Source organism: Orbicella faveolata, unplaced genomic scaffold, assembly GCF_042242905.1.
Source record: "Orbicella faveolata isolate gen_17 unplaced genomic scaffold, um_ofav_v1 contig_46, whole genome shotgun sequence".
Lineage (NCBI taxonomy): Eukaryota > Metazoa > Cnidaria > Anthozoa > Scleractinia > Merulinidae > Orbicella > Orbicella faveolata.
This window is the reverse complement of record NW_028301576.1, coordinates 32,484,649-32,506,187: the sequence shown is the minus strand read 5'-3', so window position 1 is coordinate 32,506,187 and position 21,539 is coordinate 32,484,649. Positions and strand designations below refer to the sequence as shown.

General features: G+C 35.9%; 1 protein-coding gene, 2 long non-coding RNA genes and 2 pseudogenes across 5 annotated transcripts; 2 read left to right on the top strand and 3 right to left on the bottom strand.

Moving 5' to 3' along the window:
• The first annotated feature begins 3,669 nt into the window (after window positions 1-3,669).
• On the top strand, window positions 3,670-4,719 carry LOC149099800 (uncharacterized). Of its 2 annotated transcripts, XR_016203483.1 has the most exons (4): window positions 3,670-3,742; window positions 3,953-3,996; window positions 4,407-4,440; window positions 4,660-4,719. It is a non-coding gene; the product is annotated as an uncharacterized LOC149099800 (long non-coding RNA). The 2 variants fall into 2 exon arrangements; XR_016203482.1 differs by having other exon boundaries at window positions 3,670-3,996.
• Window positions 4,720-5,258: 539 nt separating this feature from the next.
• LOC149099799 (uncharacterized) lies at window positions 5,259-6,607 on the top strand (annotated as a pseudogene).
• A 2,131-nt stretch (window positions 6,608-8,738) lies between these two features.
• On the bottom strand, window positions 8,739-11,654 carry LOC149099798 (uncharacterized). The gene is made up of 3 exons (XM_089277018.1): window positions 11,599-11,654; window positions 10,425-10,960; window positions 8,739-9,546 (listed from the first exon to the last, which is right to left on the bottom strand). The coding sequence occupies exons 2-3, from the start codon at window positions 10,941-10,943 to the stop codon at window positions 9,439-9,441; spliced, it is 627 nt and encodes a 208-aa protein (XP_089133144.1). The 5' UTR covers window positions 10,944-10,960; window positions 11,599-11,654; the 3' UTR covers window positions 8,739-9,438.
• An 850-nt stretch (window positions 11,655-12,504) lies between these two features.
• On the bottom strand, window positions 12,505-20,694 carry LOC149099796 (uncharacterized). 2 transcript variants are annotated; one of them, XR_016203480.1, is made up of 5 exons: window positions 20,611-20,694; window positions 20,337-20,408; window positions 12,956-12,994; window positions 12,805-12,840; window positions 12,505-12,603 (listed from the first exon to the last, which is right to left on the bottom strand). It is a non-coding gene; the product is annotated as an uncharacterized LOC149099796 (long non-coding RNA). The 2 variants fall into 2 exon arrangements; XR_016203479.1 differs by having other exon boundaries at window positions 20,337-20,640.
• On the bottom strand, window positions 17,257-18,765 carry LOC149099797 (uncharacterized; annotated as a pseudogene).
• Window positions 20,695-21,539: the final 845 nt, after the last annotated feature.

Genomic DNA, 21,539 nt, shown 5'->3' with positions numbered 1-21,539 from the left:
AGACCACGCAAATCAACAATGAAGACTTGATTCCCGAAGTGCTAAACAAACATTTTACGGGCTTAGCTGAAAGTCTCTGAGACAAAACTGCCACTGAGTTTAACCCAGCGACCCTGATATCTTTTGTCAACAAACGCAAGACCTCAAATACCATGCATGCTTTTCCTCCTATCATGCCGAACCAGACCAAACGACTTATTGAAGCTATCCCTTCAAGCAAAGCGACTGGTGTGGATGGCGAGAGTGCCCGCATATCAAAGATAACAGCTACGGCAATAGCACCATCACTGGCCAAACTCATAAACATCTGTATCACTAGTGGCACTTTTCCGACAGCATGGAAACAGGCTAAGGTGATGCCAATACACAAGCAGAAGAGCAAGTCTGACAAAAACAGCTACAGGCCGATCTCAGTCCTTCCTGCACTTTCAAAAATATTCAAGAGACATTTACACAACTCTCTATCTACTTTTCTCAAGGACAATAATCTCCTATATTCATTGCAATCTGCCTTTAGGAAACACCACTTGACTGAGACAGCCTTAATAGACATTGTCGACCGAATGCTGTTAAATCTTGATGACAACCGGATAAATGGTTTAGTTTTCACCGACTTCCAGAAGGCCTTCGATCTTGTTAACCATGAGATATTGATTGAAAAACTGCGCATTTATGGTCTAGAGGACAACAGCCTGGTCCTTGTGCGTTCATTCCTTCAAAACTGAACACAGCGCACGGTTATCCATAGTGCACAATCCTCGCCTCAGGCTTTGATGCACAGAGTACCACAGGAATCTTTGTTCCAGACTATGTCAAAGTACTGTAGAACTGGAAAAATGGACAGGCAATAACCGGTTTAAGCTGAACATGGCCAAAACAAAATCCGTGTTCGTAACCGGTACTAGACTGCGTGCAAAGATGGACTGCTGCGACCAGATAGAAATCCGTTCCAGCACAGGAGATGTATTGGAAACTACTACAAGCTATAAACTACTTGGAGTATATATTGACCTGGACCTTTCTTTTAACGAGCATGTTGAACATTTATGTAAGAAACTTACTAAGCGCATCGGTATCTTGAGATCAATTAGGCATTATTTACCTTTAAATGAGCGTATACTCTTCTACAATGCAACCATTAAGCCTCTTTTTCTGTATGGCGGAGCAGTCTGGAGTATAACATCTAAAGCAAATATCAGATGAGTCTTTCGACTACAAAAGAGAGCGGCCAGGGTAATATTGGATGTTAAAACAGCAAGGGATGAACGAACTGTTGACTTATTTAACAAGTTGGACTGGTTACCCCTCTATGAAGAAATCAATGTTAATAAGCTATGCCTCATCTTTAAATGTCTACATGGTCAATGCCCAGAATACATATCTAGTAAGTTGATACGTGTGAGTGACATATCGGTAAGATCCTCGCGTTATAGTCACATCACGCTACGATGCCCTAAGAGTAACAGAGCAACAGAAGGAGGAAAAACTTTTGCTTCTACATCAACTTCACTATGGAATTCCCTACCTCCTAGCATAAGATCCTGTGATAGCATTAATGTTTTTAAAGAGAAATGCATCAAGCTTATAAAGAAGGGGTATGCAAATATTGAACATTTCACAATTTCTTAGTGTCCTCTAACTCTTTGTATTGCATGCACCAACAAGATTTTAGTCCATTTTATTGATGTTAGTAATTTTACCCGTTTTATACTTATTATTATTCATAGTTAGATATTTTTAAAATCATTGTGATTTATATTTTAATTGTTTAAGGGAGGGCCACGAGTTTATCAGTCAATGACTGTAAAGTGTTTTTACCCTCATTAAATAAAGTTACTTACTTACTTACTTACTTACGTAAGCACTTCAAGCAATCAATCCTGTTCTGGCCGTCTCTGTCACGCAACGCCTCGAGTAACGTTGCGTGACAGAGTACGGGAGACTTTGGCTGCTAGCAGTCTGGGACCAGGGTGCTTATATCCCGGCCTTTTTCATCCCTGCTGGGAGTGTTTCTTCCCGCTCTTGCCACCGTTAGCTGCTCGTTGCAGTAAGGTCTTAAGGGAAGTAAGGTAAGAAATGCCTAATGTAAAGCAATGCAAACAGCTCGTATGTTTACATGTAAAAAGTACTTTTTACGGACAAAGTAGATCAGAATTCTTCTGGTGTAGAATTCTTACCCAGAAACACACCAAGTTTTGACGATTTGCATTTGATAAAATGGCACGACGATCTCGAGCCCAGCAAGTGATCAAAAGCTCAAAATTAACTGGTGTAAAAAGTACTTTTGGAATTTACACTTTTTGTACCACGAACTTATATTTGTTTCTATACCCCTTATATTTATATCCTAACCCAGTCCTTTCTAGCATTGAAATTCTGAAGGGGTGCCAATAAGAGGGAGCAATTTTTTAATTTGCATTATCTGTTATTTTCTTCAGCATGGTTGAAAGAAATATCCTGTTTATTGTATTATAATAAACAAGTATTCACCAAAGTGGAGGTGAATAGTGGTGGATATTTACCTCTCCACTTTGCGGCTCGGTAAATATTCACCACTTTCACCAACACTGAGGTGACTAATTGTTTTAGTATATACCACAGAAGTTGAATAACTAGTGAACCAAAACATTACTTTCGGTACACAAAGTGACGGGCAAAGCCATTTTGTTTCTCTTCGGCTTCTCAGATAGTGCTTTGCTAATCACTCCGAGTTAACCAATCAGCCTGTGCGGAAAGCACTATTCACTTGTGTGGTATATACTAACAAGCATTATACTCTGCTTTGGAAACCAAAAGTTTTATTGCTTTTCAGGAGATTTCCAGGATTGTGTTCATCCCGTACAAGCAGAGGTCAGCCACTCCCTAAAAAACAAAAGATGGCTGGGTATATCCCAGCCAAGAAAATGTTTGTGCCCAAGGAGACTTGGACGCATGATTTCTGTTTGCTTGGCCTGCAAGAAAATATCACTCCATCAAGGGAGAGGCTAAATAAGCTGTTAGATGCAGGTTTGGGCAAAGCCCACTTGTCGATTAAGAAAAATGCAAGTCATGAGGAGTTGGCCTGTGCATTAGAGGAGCACTTTCCAAAACTGAAAAGTGGAGGTGGGTTTGAAGTCCTCCATGCAGAAGGAGGAGGTGGTGGTCAGAGGCAGCTACGTTTGGTATATCCAGGGGCCTTTGGCTACACAGTCCCACATCTTAAGGACAGGTTAGGGCAGGCTGTTGCCTACATTCGTCCTCTCCAAGCTGACCTAGATGAGGAGCCAGATGTGCCTGAGGTAACATTTATGAATGATGGGGAAAATATTTTAAGTGTTACGTGGTGTTAAATTAACAGTAGTATATATCTTTTTTTAGGCTGCGCTTTCTCCAAAGGTTAAGTGTTTGAACTGTAATTTGATGATTGCTATGGCCCAGGTGAGAGAACACCAACAGGTCTGAGGAGGCGGATTCTCAAGGTAAATGAATCTATCCATAGGGGGTAGAATGGAAGTCATTTGGTGTTAAAGAGTATAAACAAACTTTTGGATCACACAATAAATTATGTGAAGCCAAAAGGTTGCCTGATGATATTAATCATTGTCAGTATTTAAAAAATGTGACATTTTTTTCAGCTTCAGTGATCAGAATGTCTGTAAAGGGGGACACATGTAAAATACATTAACTTAAAAAACAAACACGGGACTGGGTTCTCAGTATTTTTTGTTTTGTTTTGTTTTGCAGAGATGTGATTGATGAAAAGGTATGATCCCATTGTATCAATGACAATTAAAAACAGTTGAATTAGTCTGTACACCTTACATAGATTGTTGATGAACTAAATGTTAGTGTTGATTTTGAGTATTACAATGTGAATACTGTAATAAGTGCCATTGACAATGGAACTTGATCACACATCAGAGTTTGTGTGCTAAATGACGTACTTTTTAATGACTTCACTTGTACATTTTAGGTTGATGTATGTGAATCCAAAATGACCCCACTGGCTTTATCAAGGTAAAGTACAGAGAAAAAGTCAATGTGCATCCTTTTGACTTGATATAAATTATGTATTAATCTTCAGCTTCAATCCCAATATTTGAACAATATTTAATATACTTCTTTATTTTTCCAACATATATTATTTCAGTACTTTTTTTTAAGGCTGATTTGGTAAACTGAATTTGGCACAAAACATTAACTTAACTGGAGCATTAGTTGATAATTAATTCATTATTTGAGAACTGAATTCTCCAAACTATGTTGATGCTCTGATGCAGAAAGTTAATTATTCCAGCTTAAGTGATTATCCTCAAATAGTCAAAAAGTAGCCAGCTGTACTTACGTTTTACAGCATAGTTATATAGCACCTGCAGTGTATGCTAGATTTCAAAGTGTAACATTCATGACGTATACTTTTCTTCCAGAGATGGAACATCAGCACTCCCTGCTTTGAGAAAGGTGATTCTAAATAAGCTCAGGGATTTCCTTAAGCAATGACTCAATCACTGATCACAGGTTTCAGTGTATAAAAAAATTGTTATTCTTTTTATTTATTTTGGTTGGTGTATTTGTTTCAGTACTGATACTATAGTTATTAATCAACTGTTTGAATCAATTTACTTATTGTCATAATTGTTATGGTTTTTGTCATTGTTATTATTTGCATTATTTTATTAGGCACCAGTAGTATCTGAAGGTCCAGCAGTAGATAGATGCAGAGATCAATCTGAAGAGGAAAGGTGTGATTGAAAGAAATTAATATTATAGTTAACATGGGCTCATGAACCCATTTATCAAAAGCTGCCATATAATTTTCATTAAGTAAAAAAAGGTAAAAAGGTCTGTGGCTGAAAAGTAAATGAAATTATTGAAAGCTCTGGGAATGTCCTCAATCTGAAAGAATTTTTGATACGTTGCTAAAAAGTTGTAACATGGCATGCTGATAATAACTCAATAACCTATCATAACTCAGCTGTTGTTATGGTGACCTCTTATCTGAAAATGATCACAAGTTGGTTATCCTTGATTGGGTATTTGTTTCATACTATTATTGTATCAGCAACCAATAAAGAGTGGTAGTACTGACGCATCTAGGTATAAAGGGCTGGAAAATGATGGGAAAGTATCTTGCAGCTATTATAGACAATATTTATTAATGTTGACTTAATTTCTTCCTGTGCCAATCATTAGAATGACGAGATTGTAAATATGGTCTGACTCAGTGTCCATCCACCATTTCTGCATTATCAACTGGCAATGTAGGCAGCAGTACTGACATGTTGAGGGAGTTATGTCCAGATGCAACTTTGCAGCAGATCTCTCAATCATTGTTCAATAACAATGGAGATGTCAACCTTGCTGCACAGGAGTTGTTAGGATTATTTCTTGAAATACCAGACATGGTAAACGGTGAGTGTTTCTCCTTAGGTTCATAAATTTTCCACTCCAAATTAATTCCAACAAAGTCAAGATTTCCCATTGAAATTCCCGTAAAAAGTGCAAAACATCCACACAATTTTTTTTTTCTGATGGCATAAGCGCTTCTCCCCAAAATCCAGGGACTTTTATTTTTGAACTGTCAATCGCCCTGCACGTGTAACATAACTTCTGGTTCACTCTTACGTGTAACATAACTTCTGGTTCACTCTTACGTGTAACATAACTTCTGGTTCACTCTTACGTGTAACATAACTTCCGGCTCGGTCTTTACAAAATTTCTTTTAGAAAATTAAGAAAAAAGGAACAGAAAATAATCCCTAATAGCGAGTATTGAGATTTATCCAGCTACAGGAAAACTTATTTACATACAGCTGAACCCACCTGAGCAAGCAAATTTGGTTAGCAACCCCTTCTATAAAGGGCCATTTGGACCAAAATACCTAATTTTTTGAAGTCAAAATTCACAGTAGGCAGCCAGCTTAGACAAGATCACTCATTGTCGTGATGACTGTTTTCATTATAGTAATTTTTACCTCTCTTGCTGTATTACAATTTTTTAGGTTATGAGGACCACAACAGCAACGTTGATCTTTTAACCCCAGCATTCACATCAAAAACAACACCAGAAAAGATGAGAACTTATACCCAGACTTAAAGTCCCATGGATGCCTAAGAAGATTTTCAGAGAAGCAACATGCAAAGGGATAAACCAAGAGAGCATTTCTTTGTCAGCAGAATGGAAGGAAATGAAGAGCTCAAAAATGATATTTTGGGTTTGTATAAAGACCCCCGAAAGAACTTGAGAGTACCACCCAGGGTGCGGTTTGAAGGTGAAGGAGTTGGTGCAGGGCCAGTTAGGGAGTTTTTTTGTCTGTGCCATGAAGATTCTACAAGAAGGAATTCATGGTGAAGGGAGACCCATTTTGTTCTTTGAAGGAGAACTTGACCATTTACTTCCCATACACAACCAGATTGAGCAGCAGATGGGAGCATATACCACCATTGGCAAGATAATTGGTCACTCCATATTACATGGAGGGCCTGGTGTTTATGGACTCTCTCCCGTGGCAAAGCACTACTGGTCTCATGATGACCTAGCAAAGAATCCTCCCCCAATAGTACTGGAGGATCTTCCTGATCTTATCCTGTGGGAGACCAGACAAGAGGTTTGTTAGGGTTTGAAATAATTTTCTTTTATAATAATTATATTTAAAACTGGATTATTGGTTAACGCAATTCCAGAGTTTTAATTGGCTTAGCCATTGTGGGAAATGGGCTAATATACCATGAAACACAAATATGGTACCTTAGGTATAAGTGTCAGCGAAGAACAGGCAGGGAACTCAAATATCGCAATTCCTTGGGTGTTTTTTAATAAAACAAGCATTTGCACTCATGGAATAGTTGCTAATTATTTTTTCTAAAGCTTAATGCAGTGAAAGCTAGTGCAGGTTATGTGTACACTAAAGTCATCTATCTTTTAAGCTACCCATATAGTTTTCTTCCCTATTCATCAATGGATAACACCTCAATTTCCATGTTTTCTTACTCTGAATGTGATCATGGACATCTTGCTGAAGACAGCATACAAGAACCCAAGCCTTTGGGACAATAATCTAGGGTATCCAAGAGGGTGACATGACATGCCACCATATCAGAGTACATGTATAAGGACTGAGAAATAATATTGAGGTTTTGTTCCTTTTATTTTTTTAAGACATTGCTAGAGGATTATGTCAATGAGGAATTAAGTAATGACAGATTTTACACTTCAAAGCACAGTTGGGATGGTCATGTTTTTTAAGTGCATGCAAAAAGACAAATTTATTTTAAACACATATTTTGACTTTAAATTAAAGCTTGGATGTAACAGATCTTTGTTTGGATACAACAGTTACAACAGTGGAATGCTGATGAAAAGATTTCAGATGAAATAAGAGCAAACCTAGCTACCTACATGATGGAGGCTGGTTTGGAACCTGAACTTCTCTGCAGTGGTAGAGATGTCCTAATTCAAGGACTGCTTTGGTACTTTGTAATTGATAAGAGAAAACGTGAGCTGGATGACGTCTAAAGGTAATACCGGTAATGACAAGATTATTTTATCTGCGGTGTATTTATTAGCATATTGAATGTTTTACACATGTACTTTCAGAATGTGGCCCAGATAAGACACTGAGTTGTCATGCTTTTGTAGCTTGTGATTGAATGAACATTGTCCTGAAGATGCCAAGAAACAGGGCTAAAATTTGTTGCAAGATTACATGTATAGTACACCTTTGATGTGCTGGTTTTTGAAGGTTTTTGAATCCTGGAAAATGGAATACCAGTAGCAGTCTGCATGTGTTTAAATGTAATGATTCCTACATTTAACTCTTTTATTATTATTGAAATTAAAATTATTATTATTTAGTAATGTTATTTATCATTATTATTATTATTCAAATTGTAGCAGGAATGAATGAGGTGACGTTGCAAAGCTTCCTAACCCAGTAGCTATCACTGGTAGAGATTGTTTTTCTGCCTCATGCTGCAAAGCACATATCTGCTACAGAATTCCTGGCTAAAGTTACCCATGACAATGAAAGTGGAAAGAAAGAAGTCCAGGCAAGAATTGTTTGAGCAATATGTGCAGGAAATTACCCAAAGAAAGGAAGGTATTTATCTGATATCAAAGTGGGTACATTAAAAAATAACTTCACATTGGAAGTTTTTTTTTCATTTGGTTTCACCTTCTTCAAAAAAGATAATAGGTGTTAGAGTGATGATGGCAATAACATGTTGGTCTTAGACTCTCTGGGGCAGGGTTAAAGGAAGTGTTGTTCATCAAGGTCTTTGTCCATTAATGGTCTGCAACATAACTGTAAAATTTAACAAAAATAGACTTCAATGTCAATTATGAGGGAACCAAACACATTCATAAAACTGCAATAGAACACAACCAGTGTCCACTAACAATAATCATTACACTAAAAAATAATTTGGTCATGGATGTTTCCCTTAAACTTGCAGGTGAGACACAACTGAATGACTTGTGCTGCTTCTGGACTGGATGGGATTTCCTACCTCCACGAAAAGAGATCTTGGTGGTTAAGTTTAATACAAATGAGAGCAGCAAGTTACCAACATCAGAGTGTTGTTTCATGTCTTTATTGCTTCCCATTGGCCATAATACATATCAGGAGTTCATGAATTGCATGGACACTGCAATCCGATATGGGTCAAAAGGATTTTCATTTGCATGAATGTGTCTTTATCATACAAGGGTACGATTTTCACTGTTGTGTTTGTTTTTGCAATGTTGAAATTCAGAAATATAAGGATATCATATGATGGTTTTAATTGCATGTAAAAGGCCTGTGTTATTGCATTTCAGTTGAAATGGTAAATTTTAGTTGTTTTCTTGTTGTTCAGAGATTTTCAAGTTATAAATTTTTAGGTTCCAGTTTTATTAGAGCTTTTTTATGTAAAAAGCCACATTGGCATTCAAATATGAATCATGTGATTAAAATGACATGGGATACATACATGTAGTTAAATTGGTGGGAAGTACCCAGTAGGTCATTTATACCAGATAACATAGGATTTACACAACATTACTTCTTTGTTAGAAACACACAGATACCAGTAGGTGCCTAGTGCAATGAGTTGATAATGAGTTGATTTGTCATCAATAAAAGAGAAACAAGTATTTGCTAAACTGTATCTTGATTAGCACTGAGATAACAGTAAACACAGTTATCATTGCTCTGGTTTAGTGCTGGAACTGGCATGCCAGAACACAATATTCCCAGGATTTGGTTTTAGAGGGTTATTTTCTCTCAAATTTGTTCTCTGACTAAACTTCTGAATCACAAATTTAGACTCCTAACACCTCCTGCCAGTCATGGCCAGAGATTGACTGTTCACTGCAATGAGAGTCTCTCCACAACAAAGTTGCAAGCACTCAAGTACACATCAATCCCATAACTATTGTCATTCTGCATTGGATTTATGGCATGGATCAGGTCATGATAATCACTGTCTGTTAGTGGGTTCGGAATATTCGGGATGATCACAGCCTCCTTCATCTCGACAACTCTCTGGAAGGGGCCCATCACAGTCTATGCCATAGTCATCCCAATTCTGCTAAGGCAAGATTTATACAAAATGAATGAAAAGAACAGGAAATTACAGATGGGTGATAGTCTTCATAGATTGCCCTCATTTGCAGCTCTGATTGGCTAGCTTTGTTACTTTCTTGTTTCTGATTGGTCCACGGCAGTGAGATAAAATATATTTTAGCCTGCTGAATTCTCCATTAGCACAAAAATATGCCACAATAACCGATGAAATTATTATAATAAACCTGTCTGTTGTCTAGATACACAAAAACATCCCAAAGAGAAAATCTTCCACTAAATAATTTTAAAATAATTATTGTTGGCCACAATGGATTAGAAATTGGGTAGCTTTCACTTTGATGGGACTGAATTTTTAAGAGACGTGTAAAGCAATCTCAATTTGTTTTCTTTGATAATCTTTCTAAATTCTACTTAACAATTAGATTATGAGCATGAGATTTCTTTTGTGTGATAGTTGATGAGGGCAAAGCCCAAGTCAACTATAACAGGATCTAATAATCAAGTGAATAATCTTATTGTTTTGGTATAAAGCAACTAGATGCTCAAAACTAACAACAAGACTATCCAAATCTTTACAGTCACTAAAAACATTTTGCAAACAGGAAGAAGCAGGTGCCATTTTCTCGATAACTGCTACTTACAATCAACAACAATAGATAGTAGCAAAGCCAATCAGTGAACAGCATTCACGAAGAATGCTAGTAAATTTATACATACAAAAGTTATTCATCAACGAAGCTGTGTACTAGAATTCCTGTATAGAATTCTGAAGATGGGGAGGTATATAATATTTTAACGCTGAACATCCTTAAGCCATTTCAAAGAGATTGTCATTGGCCTACAAATGTTGAGGGAAATAAGATAAGAAAGCTCTCCCACCTGTTGCTCCATAGAAACTTCCATGACTCTTTCATTGTCAATTAAACCAATTATCCAAAGCTGGTTTGGTGTTTTGTTTCTTGCAGTTCTGATTGGGTGATCATTCCAGGAACTTGCAAAATCATGGAGGTGCTGATTTATTCTTGGTAGAAATGTGTAATGCAAACAGAACACGTGGATGTTGTAGGACAACTCGAAATGCCCAGATTCCTCAAGAAAGTAGAATACTGAATAATAAATGTAGATACAGCTTGCAAACAAGTCTCTCCACAATCGTTCTATCCATTGATTGTGTACACTTGGCCCAGTGATTATATTCCCCCTTCCTGGTCCTCTTGTTGGGTGAGTAAGCATGTACCAAGCAACATTCACATTTTCCACTCCATGATCTGATCTTACTTGTGATGGCAGACCATGGACATTGACGGCTTCCAAGAACAAGTCAAGGACAGTGTCAGCCTGATTGTTTCCATTGCATCGAAAAAACGATATTTCTAGAAAATCCATCAATACACCCATGTATGACAAATTTCCACCTAAAAAGCAACATGGACATGATGTACAAAAGGAGAAAATAGCAAATAAACAAAACACTTCAAGTGTTCCTATCAATGGTGAATTAATGAATTCATTTACGGTATTCTATTTTTGAAAGGAATATTTCAATGTTGAAATGGCAACTTGATTCAAAACAAAAATGTTGATTTCATGATGCCTGACTTAGTGCAACAAAATATCCCTAATTTCCATAAAAACAAAAACTGGGTAACATTTTCCCCACTTTCTCTTCTGCCAGCAGCAGTTTGAGCCTTTTGAGTGCACTAAAATCTCTGCCTCTCTGTTTTTTATCATGAGAGGGTTAAGAAAAGCAAGTGACAAACAAAATGATGAGAAAACAGTGTGTGACATATGACAGTTTACCAGTTGCAGTCAAAATTATCCAAATTGTGGCCAAATTCCCACATGCTTATTGTGTGAAGCCAGACAACAATCCAATCAACAATCAAGTCGCCATTCAATGTTGAAATATTCACTTCAAGAATGGAATATTAAAGCAATGAATATAATCAAATTTCCGGAAACGAATTCATTAATTCATTAATTCACCCTTGAAAGAAACACGAGCTGTTTTCATGGTGAAATATTGTTTTTCAATTTTGGCAAATACACATACCTCACCAGTTTATGGTGACCATCCATGTGCCAAAGGGCTAAAGGGGCCCTTACATTGAATAACTTGCACGAACCGAGATTCCAAGTTCACTGACTCTAAGCATTTTAATTACTGCCTAGTTTCAAATAACGCAATGGAGGAGGTAGTAACTGTGATCATGGAGGTAGTGGTTTTAAAACAAGGGCGTTTGATTTACACTTTGATAAGCTTGACCTTTGCAAATTTTGTTGTTACCAACTTTCCCCATCGATTCCAAGTAGAAAATATATATCAATGTGTGTATGGAGATTATTGCAACTTTCATTTCTATTTTAGTAGTATTCTGTATCTAGCAGAACATATCGGCGTTAAGTTGCGATTCAAACTTCTTTTCGTTGCTTTTCTCTCTTTTCGCAAGAGTTTTTGTGCTAATCTCAGTTCGCAAGTGAACATTTGCACGGTTTCGGTTCCTAAGCCTAAATGAGATACTTTACCGAAAATCAATCTTACTGCGAAGGCCTGGAAGAAAGCCGTACCGGAACTTCAAATGTACAGGGTAGGTTTTTACGAGAAGAACAAATTAAGGCGCAAAGTTGAAGCCAGAATTCTTTTTCACTTTCTAAACAATTAAAGTCAAAAAAAAACTTAAGAATATGAAAACAAATAAAACTAAGATTACAGTGATTAATTTGGTTGGAGAATGGTTTTATTGGTTACATGTAGCATGCGCTCAAATATAAAGCACTAAACAATTTCAAGAAATCTTCTCTTTTCTCAATCAGGCGGCAACCAGCTAATCTAATTATTCCTGTTTAAGTTGTAAAAGTAACTTGAAAAAAAGTAACAAAGCAAATAAATAATTGGAACTATCCAATGCAATTGGGTCTAAAAAGTTCATAGGGCGATAATAACTGCGATTATAATTGCCATTGTTTATTCGTAATAGGGCAATCGAATTTTTATATCAAGAAAGCAGTTTAAAATATAATAAAACGGAATACTTACGATCATCCAATGGCGCAAAAACTAGAATAAAATGTGAAAAGAAATAAAAGTAAGATTAAGGGAACTTGACATGTACCAAAATAAACGCAAAATGATATCTGGTTCTTATGTAATCTTGGGGCGAGAAAACTGATGTTATAAACTCCTTACAAAGTTTTTCAAAACGCACCTTGAAAACAAAAAAAGAGTAAGTTTGTAAGAATATAAATGATATGTACTTACAAGTGCTTTCTTCCGCAATGGGAACTTCGTGTGGCACTGAAAAGTTTCATAGAGATAAAGGTTTTAACTTTAAGATGAAGTTGAGCAATCAAATCTTCACGTAAGTAAAGCAAAGAAGTTTAAAATAGAAAACTAAAGATAAAATACGTACACTCGTCTGAATTAATCTTTATGTTGATTTGCTGTTGATCTAGAAGACAAATATACATTTTAAAACCATTAGAAATTATCTTGGCTAACGGAGCAACATCGGTTTTCTAACGACGATTGACATATTTAGAGAAAAAGTAATACGGTTTACTTCATTAAAGTGCCCTAGTGCGAAGAAACTTTAAATTTGCACTGCATTCATTTTGCGAGGTGTAAATTTCTTGACAAACGCAGCTTTAAACTTACCCATCTTAATAAAACGTAGAAAAACAATTAACTGAACTTGCAGCGCAATGTTACAATGGCGCAAAACAAGCAGGGTGTTGGCGTTTTATACAGGAATGCTAAACGATGTCATTGTGTTGCATAAAAAGACGTTATTGGTTCTGAGATGTTTGAGTGACAAAAACGTAGATTGGCTGTTGCGTTTGCTCTTTGGCTTGAGGCGGGGCTAAAAAAGCACCCTGGGGCCGAGATTGGAGATAGGCCCTTTGCAGAGCATACTACTTTATTAATCATAAAAATCAAGTAATTGAATTATCCACTATGGATCTACCGTAGAACCATTTTAAAATTTTAGCTTGAGTTTCAATTCAAACGCAGAGACAAGTCTCTTGTCTTATAATATATCAAAGTTACAAAAAAGAGGAAACCTTGTAAAGAAAATGCAAGTAACACCAACAGAAAGAGACGGTTGTTTAGGGTTTCCATTTTGTATTAACTATGTCAACCAATTTCACTGGATGACTGAAAATTAAAACCTACAAAGGCATCTTTATATCCAATTTGGCAACAGTGAACAGCAACCTTATTGGCTTATGGTTTGATAAATATTGCAAAATTTTCATTTATAGCAAAGTGAGTGCTGATTATCCTCCACTTATTTTGTTTACCTTTTTGTAGCCCTTTATCTTTTTGAGATCATTTTGCTATGTTAACAATGCATTTTTCTCTTCATTGCATTTGAATCTAAATTTATGTTATCAGTTCCCAGAGTGGTTACTGATGTTTTTTAAAGTTATTTTAACTTTGTTTTTGGCGCTGTTTTCCAAGTATATATGTTATCTTTGAATGCATTAGTTAGGCTCCATTGGAAAATTTTTACTATTTTCTTTTCCCGTCTACTTTTTCTTGATAACATAAGTACATAACCGGCAACACGTTTTGTCAAGGCAACAATTTTCATATTCTTATCTTTATCTTTCTTGATATTGTTGTTACAGCATCAGTATAGCTCTGACGTGCATTGCTCTATCGGCTGTGTATTATTTTTGTGTGCTAACACCTCTTCTCGGTTGTCTAGTGGTCTCTTCTGTTTTCCAGTAAAAGTATTAGCACGCTTTTTTTTTGTTGTTTTTTTTCTAACTAGGTTTGCATCCTATGATTGTCGCTATCAGGATGTGATAAAAAATGTCTTTTTTCGTTTTTTTATACTTTCTGCTAACCACATTTCTTACTTCTTAAGAATAACAATTTTAAGGAAATTTCTCGTTTAATCTAGCAGATCTAAAATGACGCAAGTATTTCTTGTATCTTTTCTACTGTATGCGCCATTGTCTGTTTTTGTATGTACATCATATTTCCTTTTAAGGAGTTGTTTATGCACTTGTTCAAACATGCAGCCTACATGTTCTGTTTCTCCATTGCGTCTTTGCATGTCTCCATTTCTATCTGTAAACATTTTGCTATGTCCTTACGTGCAGTCAAGGACTGTTATAACAGAACTGTATTTTTTTATACTCAAGCTTTATTTCATTATCTTGAGGCAGATGTACTTTGCTACGAAATAAGAAGTTTTCAAAACCTCCCCTGTTGATTCCATCTCGTTTCAAATGGGACGGGTTGTTATCAGGCCAACTGACCACTTTGACATAGCTATAATTATTCATTTTTAAAATAAGTGGATTTTTCGGCAACTTTCAAAGTCCAGTTACGAGTAGAAAAGTCTATTTTTCTGTGGGGACTTTTTTACTTCTTTGTTCTCTGGGAAAATGACTTTATGCACACTTTTTTAAAGAGCGCATTTGGAAAAAACTATTTTGTGATATACCTCTTTCAGTTATTGTTGCAGTTGTATGTTGCCTATTGTTCAAAAAATTAGGTCTTATCTCTATGTTACCAAACTGTGGCTAGTATTGTTTATCGATCAATTAATGCAATTGATCACACAGGAACTTCTTGTTCTTACTGAGGTCCCTTTATTTTCTATACTGTGACAGGGATGTTTGCAAAAAAAAAAACAGTTGAGAGCAAGGAAGATAACATCAAAGTGAAATAAAGCATTATCTACCTTATTCGCCGGGCAGGCTTCATTTATCGACTGGCCAAGATTCTCCGTTATCTTTGGACTTCATTTCCGACATGAAGCAACTTGAGACTATGCTACATGAGCTGTGTAGGATGTTAATCTTACTTTCAGTGTAGTTGTCTATAACTAGTCATTTTGCTTCGCTTCTTTTACTTCTCACTTAAGCCATTCGTTTAGCGTTAAATGTCGAACCGTACTATTAAAGCTTTATTTTATTGGTCTCAGGCATATGTACTTTGCTACCTTACTGGCTTGTGGTTTGATAAATATTGCAAGAATTTTCATATATAGCCACCACTTGAGTGCTGATTATCCTCCAATTATTTTGTTAACCTTTTTGTAGTTTTTTATCTTTTTGAGATCATTTCTGTACGTTTACAATGCATTCCTCTCTTCACTGCATTTCAATCTAAATTTATATTATCAATTCCTATAGTGGTTACTGAATGAGGTTAGCCTTGTTTTTGGCACTTTTTCCAAGTAGATATATTATTTTCGATTGCATTAGTCAGACTCCATTGGAAAATGCTTATTCTTTTCTTTTTCCATCTACTTTCTCATGATAACATAACATCATGAGCGGCTACACGTTTTATGAAGGCAACTGTATCCCTATCTTTCTTGATCTTGCTACTTACATCATTTGTCTACGTTTCTCATGTATTGTTCCACGGATTGTGTAATTATTTTTGTGTGCTAACACCTATTCCCGGTTGTATAGTGAGCTCTATTGTTTTTTAGCAAAGTTATTAGCACGCTTCTTTTTGCTTTTTTCTAACTAGGTCTGCCCTCTATGATTGTCGCTGTAACGATCTAATAAAGAATATGCCTTTTCTTCTTCTTTTTTTTTATACTTTCTCTTATCAACATTTCTTACTTCTTAAGAATAACAATTTTAAAGAAATTCTATCCTTTAGTCCAGTAGGTCTAAAATGACGCCAAGTATTCCTTGTATCTTTTCCGTTGTATGCGCCATTGTCTAGTTTGTTTGTGCACATCATATTTCCTTTTAAGGAGTTGTTTATGCACTTGTTCAAATGTGTCGCCTACATATTCTGTTTCTCCATTGCGTCTTCGCATGTCTCCATTTCTATCTGTAAACATTTTGCTATGTTTTTATGTGCAATCAAGGACTGTTACAACAGAACTATATTTTTTTATACTGAAACTTTATTTCATTATTTTGAGGCAGACGTACACTGCTACAAAATAACGAAATTTATCAAACCTCCCCTGTTGATACCATCTCGTTTTAAATGGGACGGGTTGTTATCAGGCCAACTGACTGCTTTGACATAGCTATAATTATTCATTTTTAAAATAAGTGGATGTTTCGGCAACTATCAAAGTCCAGTTATATGTAAAAAAGTCTATTTTTCTGTGGGGACTATAACCAAGGCTGTCCGCATGTTTCTACGATGTTAATTTCTAAGTCTTTTTCATTTCTTTGTTTTCTGGGACAATGACTTTATGCATACTTTTTTGAAGAGCGCATTTCAAAAAGAAAGAATATTTTGTGACTTACCTTTTTCAGTTATTATTGCAATTGTATATCGGCTATTGTTCAAAAAATTATTTCTTATCTTGATATCAAAGAAGTGTGGCTAGAACTGTTTACCCATCAATTTTCCCAATTGATCACACAGGAACTTTTGTTCTTGTTGGGGTCCTTTTATGTTTGACAGTACAATAGGAACTTTTGTAAGAAAAAAGAAATCAGTTGAGAGCAAGGAAGATAACATAAAAGTTAAATAAAGCATCACATATCTTAGTTGTCACGCAGGCTTCATTTCCCGAATGGACAAGATTCTTCGTTATCTTTGGACTTCATTTCCGGCATGAAGCAACTACAGACTATACTATGTAGGATGCTAATCCTATTCCCAGGGTCGAAGGTCGTTTTCTATAACTATCCATTTGGCTTCGGTTCTTCTACTTTTCACTAAGGCATTTGTTTAGTTTTAAATAGCGAACTGTATATATTCAACACAAGAACAATTTTCAACAGTTTATTAAACATTATGCATTTCAGTGATATTACAATATTTTTCACTAATGAATTATTTCTTACACTTTCAAAAACGGAAACAATTTCTAGACGATAAACAATATTGGGTATTCTACAAATCAATCTCTTAACTTGCTATACACATATCTTATAGCATTAAGTTTCAACAAAGTAAGATTCAGCAAGGAAATGCTTTTCCATTTCTTTACGTTGCAAAGCAATAACTTTTACAACTCCTTGCTAACCTAAATAAAACAACAGGCAATGTTACTTTATCTTATTTGCTATATAAAATCGAAGACACCAGTTTACTTTTAGTGTTGAAAGTTATTTTCAACTCGCGTGCTGCCAAAAATGCAGCGATAATCTCAGAATTTGTGGGATTTTCCACATTAATTTTGTTGTAAGATTCTGCTTGTTCATTATACAACTTTATGAAAGATTCCACTTGATCTTGAAGAACCCTTAAAAGAACGTTGTGTTCTCCGCCAATGAATACCCCTACACTGAAGTGTGTTTCATCTGCAGCTGTCTTGATTTGACTTAACCCACAAGAATCACAAATACCTAGATCTGACTGAAGATTGCTCAGTCTACGGTGACAACTGTTGCAAACTGCATAGCGTTGAATTTCTTGCACCCCAGCAATTCGATTGACAGTTATAGTATTCAGTGAAAGAGACTCTTCATTTTCCATTAGCTGTGGAACAACTATCATATTCCGCACATCCGATTTCACTGTAGTAATGATGGTGTCAAAATTACTTGATAAATATTTCTCTCCTTGGAATGAGCGAACTCTTGCATTGACAATTTCGTATACTTGCCCTTCTTGGACTAAGGGGATATTTTTGTCCCATAAAGTAAGTTTAATTGCACTGGTGTCGTCCGCTATATTACAATCCAATTTCATTACTGACCACTCCTGAACCTTAACTTCACTCTACTCTGATCTGATATGTACTTTCCCGATAACTGAAACTAAAGTGAAATCTGAAATATTATTGATTTCACTGATTTTTATAAATCGTTTTGAAGGTGCCTGGTGATCAAATGGGCACTCTGAAATACTCTCAATTTTAGTACGTTTATTAATGACAATTGTCATGTCGTTGCTATTTTGCAATGACCTTTTCAATGAATAGTTGGAGAGCCTAACACTCTTTTGCGTTTCGTCTTTTTGCTTCACCTGATTATAGAGACTCTTATCAAAGCACACTCCATCGCAGAAACCATTTGTACTTTGAAACTTAAAGTTGAAATATGTATAATTATTGCGGCTCGGCTTTACTGGTGAAGTATCATGAATATATCCAGAGATCGGAACTTTCTTTAGATGATCACATTCCTTTGCATCTCCATCAAACTGTTTATTCAGTTGACCTTCACTAAAAGATGCTACAAAAAAGAGAATAAGATTTCGTATCATTCCTTTACTAACTGTTTTAAAACTTGCATATTCTAAAGTGCTGGCAGTCTTTGATGTTTTAACCATTTGTCTTAAAGAAATTGAGCTAAATTGTTCCACACTCCCCAATCATTCTAGGCCTATCAGCGGATTAAGTTATTACTTTAGCATAATTGACTAAAATGACTATTTGCCAGCACATTTGGTAATCACGATTTTTGGTAATGTCATTAGTTGTTAGGCTAAGGCCTGTAGCTATTAACAGCATCTGGGATATTAAAGTTTTACATTATGATGTAGACGGAAAATAACACAATTCTGACATTCTGTACCATCAGTTAACGCTGACGTTTCTCCAGTGCAGAAAGAGTAGTCATGAGATATCAATCTTTCATCTCCCTTTTTTTTAGTTTCACCTGTAACAAAGCAATGATAGCAGTTCACCTTGAATACAAATCAAAGTGGCTGTGACCCACTGAACTTGGAAAATAATACTGAAACGGTATTATGGGGCACTTGAGCCTTCTGTACCTAATTATATAGGTAACCGTTTTCCAAGTAAATTCTTATGTGCACGTAGCACAGTGTGATCAGTGCTTACTCGCTACGCAAGAATCTACGAATTCCAATCCTGTTAAAATAAATCATTTGTTTCAGACGATTGCTTTGGAACTTACAATATCGCGTAGGTTTGTCAATGAAAAACCACTAACACTTTTCCTGAATAGAATCGCTAAGTCAAGAACCATAAGTTTTTTCCTTACTGTGGAAAATTCGTTACACCTTCAATTTCTATATCTCAAAAATAATTAACATGACACGCTGCAAGAAACTTTAAAATGGCCTTACACTGCTCATGTTCGAAACCCGGCGGGGAAATAACAATATGTAAGATCGGGGATGCTCGTCGTCTCGATTGCAAACCAAGGATTCTGATCTACGCTCTAATTTAATTTCTGTTTTCAGGCTAGATTTCCCTCATCTCTCCAGTACCCGAGTTGGATCTACAACTGCGCGAGGAATCCTTTATTGAACAGTGGCTAATAATCGAACTTATTCCGTGTAATGAAGCTCAGGCAACGTCCACATTAGTCTCCGTCAGGAGTTAAATTGTAATTTTCTGAAGAGCATTTCTTGCCTTTTCATATGAGAGTTCCCCCCTTCGGGTTTCCACATGTCTAATGGGAAGTGAGTCAAGGAGTACAGGAGTGAAGGAGTGATGGAGTGAAACCGTTTCACCACCACAACTTGGAAAATAATAAACATATTCCGAGTTAAAAACTACCTTTAATGCTTCTTGCCAAGTCACAGCCGGACTAAAACTAAATAAGATTTAGTATCATTCTTTTACTGGCTGTTTCAAAACCTCCATGATCTAAAGAGGTGGCAGCCTTTGATCTTGTAAATATTTGTATTGAACAAATTGAGCTGAATTGTTACAACCTGCTGAGCCTTTTTCTAGACCATCAGTGGATTGACTTATTACTTATTTAGCATAATTTACTACAATGACTATTTTCCGGTACATTTGGTAATGATGGTCCTGTATAAAGCCATTAGTTGTTAACCCGAAGCCTGTAATCATTAACGGCTTTTGGTAGATTAAAGTTTCAGTTCACCATGTAGACGCAAAATAACATAGTTGTGACATTTGGTACCTTCATTTTGTCCAGTGCAAAAAGAGTCGTCAATGGATTTCAAAGTTTCATCTTTTTTTTCTTCAGTTTCGCCTGTAAAAAAAAAAGAAATCCCAGTAAACACTGTTTACAAGTCGAGTCAAACAGTTATTTATTACAACATCCAAAATGTTTAAATACAACATCGGTAGAGCAATCCAACCAGCTTATCTTAAAAAGCAAAAAGATAATAAGTATGTAAGGAAAATTTAGTAATTCAGAAACCATCGACGGACAGAAATAACATTTCACTCACCTGTAGATTTTGACGTTCCTGTTTCACTAAAAGAATTTTCAGGATTGGCAGTAAAGATTTCCTGTTGTTTAATTTGCTGCTTTTGTTTGCCTAGTAAAGCAAAAATAAAGGTTATTATTTTTACCATTTTTCTCGCAAGATGCTGCTATTTCTACCGCTTATCTCTTTTACTTTACAACTGAAAGTGACAACAACAAACCTGTGTTTGAAACTCTTTCCTCCACGGTACTACTATTTTTCCTTAAACATTTACTCTTACTAAAGTCTTTCCTTTCTGCAATAGAGAAAATAGATTATAAAAATATAGTCTATTTTAATATAGTTCCCCAGTTTCGGCTGTCCCTTACCTTTCGACATTTTCACAGCAAGAAACAATTATGCACTGATGGAAGAGAATTGTAACCACTATTCACCTCGCGTTACTCCACTGCACTGTTCAACAACATCATACGTGAGCTATTTAACTAAACTATTGCACCATCAACATGTAAACTATTGCACCATCATTTAACAATAACTAGCTGTCAATTAAATGTTACAACAAAACATACTGTTGCACTATCATTGTGTAATCGATACTTACTTGACTAATATTTTTATAATTCATGATTTCTTGTTAATTACAGCAAAAATTTCAAAGTTTCGAAGTTTTTCATGGCATATATTTTTGCTAACATCCCACTCGACTAACCCCCACTCCCTCCCCCACTTAACCAAAAAGCTTTGCCCATCCCTCGGTCCACTCTCAAGTCGGACAACACTCTTAAACATTCCTGGTGTTACATTATGACAATCATCATAGTCAGCAGTTATTCCCCACTCGGTGAAACCAAGTCCACCGCAGTGTTTTAAATTTTTAGAAGTCTTTTCCAACTGCTTTAAAAGGAACAAAATGTTTCAAATTTACTCGATAGAAACAATTGCATACC